This window comes from Rhagoletis pomonella, unplaced genomic scaffold (genome assembly GCF_013731165.1).
Source record: "Rhagoletis pomonella isolate Grant_MI unplaced genomic scaffold, Rhpom_1.0 Rhpom_scaffold_02804, whole genome shotgun sequence".
Lineage (NCBI taxonomy): Eukaryota > Metazoa > Arthropoda > Insecta > Diptera > Tephritidae > Rhagoletis > Rhagoletis pomonella.
The window spans coordinates 16741-26635 of NW_023461357.1; the positions used below are offsets into that span (position 1 = coordinate 16741).

The following is a 9895-nucleotide window of genomic DNA, read 5'->3' on the forward strand; positions in this document are numbered from 1 at the left end:
AAAGCTCTTTTAAGCTTCCTATACATTTTGTATAAGTGCGTGCATAGTAAAAGCCCTCTCTGCCCATCGCTGCACTAAACCAATGTACGTAATTACATTAAATGCGATTTTTTCGGGAATTAGCGTGAATAAAATTCGCTCTTACCAGAACCGCGGCCTAATAGTGAATGCGCTTAGTATTGCTGTGGAAAGATGACTGCGGTTTCTCGTTAACATTTTTTGATTGTGGTGTTGGCGTTGATGTACTTGCCGTCAGCAGCTGATTGCGGGAATGTACACTCATATTATATTTGTAGGTATGTGCATTAGACCGTGCCAGCAACAAAAAAATTCGCCGTATACCTTCGAATCCGAAGTATGTAGTTTTGCGAGGTAATTTCTAAAAAAAAATGGGTGAACGTAGGAGTTGCCAGCTTACAACTTTCTTCATTCCCTCGGCATTAAGAGTCGGAGCTTAAAGGAAGGGATATCGTAGTTCTTGTCTCGGGAAGACAATGCTTTGTGTTTCAAAGTTTATTGACCTCAAGTACGCCGTTCTAGTACATACCCATCAGATCTCAGTTCCTACCACCCCAACGTATCACCCTAATGTTAGCTAATTAGAGGTCACCAAAAATCATAAAGCTTTTGCTAATAAATTTTTTAGATTATTCCAATCAGGTCTTACCGAAAAATGTAAAATAGCGACACCGTGGGCTCCACCAAAATTAATTAATTTATTTTTTTAAATCGCGTTCCAAAAGTTCTTGCGCCTCCGTGGTGTACGGCAAACCATTTTTGTTTGCTTGTAAAGTGCTACGGTCTAATGTACACATACATACGTATGTGTGTAATTTTGGTATGATTTTGATTAATTTTTTTTTTTTTTTTCAAAATGTCGTGAGCTGCTGCTGCTGCTGGTTCTCTTATTGCGGTCTCGCTGGTTTGTGGCATTTATTGCTGCAACACTGCTTTTGTGGTTTAATAACGCTAATGTCATTTCAATTAAATTGGCAAAGAATGATTAAACGTTTAAATGATTGAGTGAGTGTACGAGCGATGGGGAGGAGGAATAGGTAATTGACTAAGCGAATGGCTAACTGTTGTACAGTGGCAGCTGGCTGACTGACTGACTAACTGGCAGACAAATGGCGATTTTGATGTAAATCTGCTAAGCGCAGTTTGTGTGTTTGGCCGACTATTTGGTGTGTCATGTTTTCAAAACTGACAGACTGGCTGCCTCACTGGTTTACTGTCCGCGTGACAGCGTTTCCATTTGCTTGCTGGTGTTGATGATCGCCTCCGCATTGGATTACTCGTGCCCACACACAACCATACATCTAAATCCTTTTCTACTAAATGCAAAATAAAATAAAAAATACAAAAATTAATGGCATTGCAAATCGGCAGCTGCAGCTGCAGTTTAATTTAAACTTTTTCACACCAGCCATTAAGAATGCAAAGAACCTCTTTGTTAGGCAGCAGCATTTTTGTTGTAAATATATAACATACATATTTATTTTATTTTGATGATTTTTTTTTTGTTAACCATTTTCAATTTAATTAAAATATCACCGTTTTGCGATTGAATTGAATTTTGAAATTAATAAATTACGCGTTGAGTGCCAGACCAGTACATTATTCAAATAATCGTGGTATGTAAGTTTATGAAAATAGATATGAGGCAGAAAAAAAGCTTATTGAAAACTAGTAGAAGAACAAACGAGGCCCCGCTGATAATTCCAATGTAACAATTTTTGGGATGGTTGTATGGGTCATGGCTTGACAGTGTCTACAAGGCCAGCATCAGCCTGGCCTACATTCCAAAAAGCTGGAAAAAAGTCAAAGTTGTTTTCGTTCCCAAAGCGGCAAGCAGAACGAACGAAAAGGCAAGAAACTCGTAAGTTTAACATCCTTCAAGCTAACTGGCAAGACTATTGTACTTGCTTATTTTAAGTGCAGGCTACAATAAGTTATGTACATATATCTGATGTACATATACCCGCATCTGGCCAGTCAAGGAAATGAGTAGTAATCTTTCTTTGGACTATGCCAAGGGGCCAACCCAGTACCACCGCTTGGGATTTATCCAAACCGGCTTCTGCCTTCGCCAGCTCACATGACTTCTCATTGCCTTCTATGGTCCTATGTCCGGGAACCCAGACAAGAGAGACGGTAGTTGACTGAGACAATAAGCTCAGTAGCACTTTGCATTACCTCACTAGCTTGGATTTGGAAACCGGTGAAGCTATTGCCAATAGCGCCGCCTAGCCGTCAGAATATATTGTTGCGTTACTCTTGTGCCTGACTCTATTGTTAAGTCATACTCAAAATAGAAATATTTTTATGTGCGCATACCAAAAATAAAAAAAAGGGTTTTTTTTAAGGAATAAAAAATATGGATTACCGCTAAGTGAATACTACGTACTTACATAATAAGCCTACTTGTTTTGATTGATTTATAGTTAAAACATTTACCTGTTTGGCCTCGTATGCGTATGAAATATTTTTTTTTTTACTAGGCAAACAATAAATATTTTAAGTGCGAATAGCCTTGTTGATAAGGGTTTGAATAGTTGTAAAATGCCATTTGCATTCATATTGTTGATTTGTAAAACAATTGAAATTTAATTTAATTTTGATATGCTTGAGTGCATACTTCATACATACATATGTACATATGTATGCTGATGCTGAGCTAGAAAAAAATGGTTTTATAAAAAAAAGCTTTAAAACTAAATTTAATTTAAATTGTATAACTCATGCATCGATGTGTTTGCGCACAAATGTACATATACATAATTGTACATATGTATCACATTTATGGCTCTATGTAATACTACAAGTACACGTATTTTAACCGTTATGCAAGCAACAAGTTCAACAATATTAAGTTTGTGTAGAACTAGCTTGCATAATTGAGGTTTGTACGCTTTAAACAATGATCTGGGAGCGGTGAAGGACAGGTTATAGCAGCATTGCAGTTCCTTTGTCGGTCGTAAAAGATATGGCTTTGACATTCCTAGAATTCCGAAATTGGATTTCATGCAACTACGAGTAATAAGTCCCACATTTGCATACTTATAATGACATGAATGCATATATGTAGGTACAATGTATGCATATGTATTCTCTTCTGCGAGGCTGCTGCTTACATACCATATACATATGTATGTATGTATATGGGGCAATTCACGTAAAATGTCCCAAGTCCAAAAGTTGTTAAAAATTGTTTGTATTGTAGATTAATATCTAAGGAAGTTTTTATAAATATTTCACATTCAAACATCAAGCAGCTTCAAAGTTATAACATACACCGCGCACGGTTTAGCGCACTTTAAAGCGCTTCATAACTTGTAAAAATAAAAAAGTCCCTTTTTGTATTAATGATTTTTGTGTAAAAATAACTGATCTTTCGATTAAGATGACTAAAAATAAATAAAAATTACTATAATTAAGAAAAATTACTAATAAATTTTCATTTAAAATTTTCTCCGCACAAAAATCTATAGAACGCATAGTTTTTGATTTTTTTCCAAAATTTTCTGTCTGCTTCCCAGCTAGTCGAAAAGTAGCTTGTTTAGCACCGCTCAGCGCGCTTGGGACATTTGACGTGAATTGACCTATATGTACATATGTATGGTATATATGCTTATACCTGTAGGTACTTACAGTATCTACATATGTAGCGGTACTTTTACGCAAGAATCTCAGAAAGTTGTTCAACAAGTGTATTTTTGTCAAGCAACAATTATGCAACAGAACATATAGTAAGTAATAAGTAGCTCGTATTTTCTTAAAGTACCACAAACAAATTATGTAGTAACCACAAAACAATTCACCATAGTTCTAACATACATATGTATGTATTTATGTATGTATATGATATAAAAGAATAACAACTAAGAAATTAAAAGAAAAAACTAAAAACAATGCTAAATTTATTTTTTTTTACTCATGGAGTTGTCTCGTTTTGTACTTTTGTTTTCCTTCGTTTTTGTTTCTTCATTCACAAGTACATATGTATTTACTCCAAGACGGAACGACAAAGCATTTCTCCCGCGTTCCGAAAACTGTTGACGTTTATGATGAATACTTTTATTTTATAGTAACATTCTTTTTTTTTTCTTCTTCAGCTGTGGCTATTGGCTTGTGCCTTGTGGAAGACATCAAAACAGAAACAGAAGTAAATGAAATAGAAAAATTTAAAATGTTTGTGGTGGCCAGTGGTGGCCTGCAGCCATAGCTATTCGCTCAAAGACCTCAAAATTTCCATGAATTTATATGGAAAAATGTAATTTTCCATGAAAATGGTATAGAAATCTTGAAAATCAATATTTTTCTATCGGAAAACTTTGTTTCTCTTCAGTAGACTTTTAGTAATAAAAACCAATCTTTTATTTGACCATTTTTTAATGTCCGCGATTTTTATGGGCCCCCTTTGCTTTTTTTTTTTTTGTGTTTTTAGGGGACACTTACAGGCACTTTTGAAGCAGGTTCTGACTCCTCTTCAGACCTTTATTGTAAAAAGCAGAATCCTTCGAACTTAGCCTGTCCATCCACTCCCCACAGTCTTTCGAACACACAAAAGTCTTTCCTTAAGACAATTGTCAGTTTTGGCAACTAACTTTAATGCTCTTTATTGTCTCTCGAAAGCGTAATTCTGTTTGTCTTTTAACAATAAGTTTTCTAAAAATTAAAGTAAATAAAAAATATATTTTTCTTTATAAAGCAATAACAATTAAAAATTTACATTAAAAAAGGGGAAAAAATTAAATAAAAAATAAATAAGTAAAAAAATAAGTTTCTAAAAACTAAATAAAATTAAAAGATATATTTTTCTTTTTACAGCAAAATCAAAAAATTAAAAGAAAATTAAATAAATTAATTTCTTATTAACTAAAAAAAGAAAAAATTAAATAAGTTCCTAATTATTAAACGAAATTATAAACATTTTTTTTTCTAAAACAATAAAATCAAAAAATTTTAAGAAAATAAAAGAATAGAATAAAAATAGAAATTAGATACACAAGTTTCTAAAAATTAACTTAAATAAAAAAATTATTATACAACCTATAAAGTGCAGCGCTAGCAGCAGAGGCATTCCGCAGAATATATTAAATTTAAAAATATTTTTCTTCTTACATAACTCAATAAAAACGAAAAATTTAAAGAAAACGAAACTAACGGGATCGGACTAAAGGGACAAGTATTTTAAGTTGAGTGGGCTTAAGGGGCGCGTGAAATAGTCAATTATGTGTTATATCCAATTTACTTAGCTGTGATTCTACAGAAAATTACGTACACCAAATCTAGCATTAAATTAATGTTAATGTAATTTTATTCTTTTCAAACACAAAACAGCGTTTAATTAACTTTTAAAACGAATACTAATTGTAAACACATTTTTTTTCATCCTTTATTTGCAGATGAGGCAACTTTGAAGAAAACAACAGCAGCGAATAACAAAAAAAAAACTGCCACACACAGTAACATTCACACATTTGCAACATTGGCAACGCTGCAGCAACATTCGCTCCATTTAAATGTGCCACAACAGCGACGAAGTGAAACTTTAGCGACAACGCAATTCAAAACGCCTCGCACGATCCCATGTCATGATTACAAGAATATCAGCGACAAGAGTATCGTCGTCACAAACGCCCACATGTAACAGATCTAAGTCAAGAGCAACAATGCAACAACACATGAAAATAACAAACTTAGCGACCACATCAATACCAGCCGGTCAACCGATCGCAGTGCGACATGCAACAACCAATCGCACAGCAACAACAATGCGTCGTTGTAGTCTTGCCGCTTTGCAAGTTTTGGTACTTGCCTGCACGCTGCCGCCACCACTTCAACCGCTACTGCCGACACTCCTGCTAACGCCCACGCGATGGTCATTCGCCGTCGAAGCGTTGCCGATAACGTCGAAGCCCATCGAGGGCACTGCTGAAAATCTTGCCTGGCAGGCGTGGCTCATGTTACCGCCCGAACAGAAGCAGCTGGAGAAATCGCGCAAAGTCACGCCGAAATCGATATTTTCGCTGCCGTTCCGCGACTGCCCGCCCGGGCATCAGCTATTTCAGTCGCGCTGCATACCAACCGTGAACATCAATCAAAGCGATTTGCTGACGCAGCAAGTGTTGGGCTTGTTTGTTGGTAGTACAACTGGTGGAGCAGGTAGCGACAATGCCTATGAATTTGATTATGAGGACGAGGAGTATGGATTGGGGTTCGGCGAAGGCGAACCGGTGGTGATGTATGAGTCCCCACAGTCTTTCAGCGGCAACTCAGCTGCTGGGTCTGGGAACGCACCTGCGCGCGATGAGCCGCTGAAATTCAATCTGTTCGAGCAAAAGTATCCAACCAGCGATTATGAAACGGATGCAAGTAGCAGTACGTTGGAAGGTAGTGGCGGCGCGCGGCCGTTGAGTGAACCGCTGACCACGCATATGACGTCGGAGGGCGAGCGCGTTGGAGTGAGTGCCAATGATAGTGATGCTGGCGCAACCTTCTTCAATTCATCACAGTTCTTAGATGCAGTGCAGGGCTTTTTTCAGAGGCATACAACAGCGAGTGACGAGAGCACTGCAAATACAACAATGCCCAATGCTACAACTATAGAGCAGAGTATTCGTATTGCCAACGCGACCGAACGCAACACCGACCGCCAAGAACTGAGCGATTTGCATGTGGCTAGCAGCAACATATCGACATTTGCCGTCGGCGATATCGATGCGATTATATTGCCAGCCTTGGGCTCAGGCATGTCAACAACAACAACAGTCACGAGTGCTGGCGACAGTGGCGATGGTGGTGGTAGTGCCGGTGCAACTGGTGGCAACCTTGAACCGCAGCGCATATCACTCTTCAAGGACGATAACACTGTACAGCTGGTAACAACGGTAATTGCGCAGTCAAAGGGCTATAAGCGCGGAGGAGGTGAAGACGCGGCAAGCGGAGATGTTGGAGATCTAGTTACGGCCGCACAGCAGCAACATAACAGCGTTGCACAATACTTACGCGCCGATGCGCTGTTACCCTTGAGCAGTGCTGCGCCATATATTACAACAACAGCAACTACATTTGAGGCAGATAACGCTGATCATGGTACAAAACCACCACCGTTGGCTGCGAAAGACGAGCGCCCACGCAGCGTGACGCAGCAGAATACGGCCGCAGCAGCAGTACCAGCAGACACGGATGCTCAAGAAACAAGTTTCATAACAACAACGGAGCCGGAGGGCACCACCAGTTTTCAAATCGACGAGACAACAGTTGTTGAGGCAAGTGATGAGTCTGCTACTGTTCCGGAGGCTATCCCCCTGCTAGAAGCAATTTCGAAGCAGCAGCAGTTGGAGTTTCAAAAATTGAAAGTAGAACCGGTTGAAGATGAGGCGCCAATAAAAACAACTTCACCCGAGACAGCAATCAACGAGCAAACAACAACAGCTGATGACGATAATACAACAATCGAAACCAAAACAATTGCCAACGAAAAGGTTGATACAACAACAGCGAAAGAAGTATTCGAAAAGAGCGAAAAGTCAGTAGAGGCCGCAACAGCTACAGAAACAACCACACAACCGTTAACCAGTGCAGTCGCATTGTCATCAACAATAATCGCAACAACAACAACGAAAATACACTTAACCACCACTCCAAGTTCGGACCGGTTTCGTAGCTCACCCGCCGCCGCTGTCGTCGCGCCTATCCGCATTGCTACGGACAAACAAGTATCCGACGTTGTCAAGTCAGCCACCGCTCCGACCACGGATCCGACTATTGGCGAGGAGACAGCGCCGTCAAGTATCGACGTCGTGAGTGATGTGCCGAGGAGTGGCAACAACGATCTAGTGAATGTCGCTGCCGCGAGCAGCATCAAGACCAGCGACACCACAAATGACAGCCGCAATAAGAATAAAAAACAATAAGAAGCCGCCAGAGCGCATTGCAGCGTCAGCGAAGGCAACGATGGCGGCGAGTGAAATAAATATTGAACAAGAATTGCGAATGATTAATGAATTGGTGAAGGGCAAGCGACAGTTGGCCGCGCTGAAAATGGCAGCTTTAAAGGCAACAACAATGACACAAGCAGCAACATCAACACAAAAAACCACTGCCAGCGAACCAAAGTTGGAGGTGAAAAAATCCGGCGCAAACGCGGCTGAGAATGAACAGAATGCGCGTGGCATGGCGGCGGTTGAGGTGCGGCACGATGTTGATGAAACAACAACAACAACTCAAGTGGCGACAATAACAGCTGAAACCACAACAGTGGTCAACTCGCCCCTGGTGGCGGCCAGTGGCAGCGAAAACGAGGTTCTACATACGACAGCAACAACAACAACTGATGGAACCAAAGCATCTACACAAAAAGAGGCGACGGCTAAAATGGAAAGTGGTAGCCAGCCAGCAGAAACCACAACAGTGGAAAACACTACAGCGGCGGAGGCACTTAGTAAGATCGTTGAGCTTGCGACCACAACAGCAACAGCAACAGCAGCAGCAAGTGCAGAGCCTGATTTTGAGGCCGAGGCCACGGCGCCAAGCGTAGAAGCAACTGGTGCGACACTTTGGTCGCGGATTATGCCTCTATTTGGCTTTGGCGTAACAGCGGTGGAAACCGGAGCTAAAGCTGGAGCCGCACCAACAGCAGCAGCAACAACAACAGCGGTGTCAGCGGCCGAGGAAATTGTTGGAGGCGCTGCAATTGGTAGTATTAGTAGTAGTAATCGATTTAGTGGCAGCAATGTTAGAAGTAGTATTAGTGGTAGCATAAGCGATATTAGTAGCATTGGTAAGAGTGTTAAGAACAACAATTTAATTAGCAACAACAACAAACATTTTGATGGTCCGATTCGTCGAAACAGTAAAATTATAAGAATTGATCAGCTTAGTGCTCATAGTGTGGGAGGGGCAGCAGCAGCAGCAACAACAAACACTCTAGAAGAAGAAGGAGAAACAGCGACGGCAACGGCAACAACAACGGCTATGGCAAATACAAAAACCGATAGCATTGCGATTGCGCCAGAGCAAGCGCCTGCGGAACAGTCTTCATATTGGTGGCTACCTGCTGGCTGGCGTTCCCAACGGGACACAAATGACGGCCAGCAGCCGTTACTGTTCCGACTTTGGTCCGCATTTCCCGAGAGTCAAATGAAAGCCAAAGTAAGAACATAAGTCCAATGCGTACTACCTCTATTGTCGATTCATATGAAAAAGTACAAACAGGGGGAAAACTGTGAAAAGAAGTTAGTGAGAAATTTTTGTAGTGAAATATTAAAGTTTTTTTTTTTTAAATTTCATTGTAGGGATGGAGAGGCCGGCATGAGATGGCATTGAAAGGAACGGGATTTTTCCTAAGAGCACTCGTACAAATTAAATAAACCAGTTAGAAAAAAAATAATAAACAAAAAAACGCAAAACATAAAACATAAAACGAAAAATAGAAAACAGAAAAACACAACAAAGAAATAAACGAAACACAAGCTAAGTAAATTATAAAGTAGAAACCAATGAAAAGTAAGCAGAAATCGCAAGAAAAATAGAAAATTTTTTAATAGTCAATGACATACTAATAACTTGTACTTGTGCCGCAATTTGTCGAGGAGATTAATGAAAGGCATCAGAAAGTTTGGACAGGGAAATGTGCGCCAAAGAATATTTTTAAATGGTACATGTATGTGTGTATTATATGGGATTCACGCAAACATAAGGTATAAGCGATATTTCGGTGAAAGCTCGAGAAAGCTTCCATATCAGGCAGCCTCGGAAAAGTCGTGCTTCAAGTATGTAGTAAAGCGATGCTAACTTGCGAAAACCGACTTCAATTCTCATATACAAATTTTAGATGATTCTTTATTTCTTCTTGATCCAATGATCGTGGTCCAAAGTTATGTGGTAA

General features: G+C 39.7%; 1 protein-coding gene across 1 annotated transcript; it reads left to right on the forward strand.

Annotated features, from left to right (window-relative positions):
- The first annotated feature begins 5412 nt into the window (after positions 1–5412).
- Positions 5413–9895, forward strand: LOC118753738 (protein folded gastrulation-like). The gene is given in 2 exon segments (XM_036488607.1): positions 5413–7936; positions 7974–9895. Coding segments are annotated over 2 exon segments (3537 nt in total). The 5' UTR covers positions 5413–5597; the 3' UTR covers positions 9172–9895.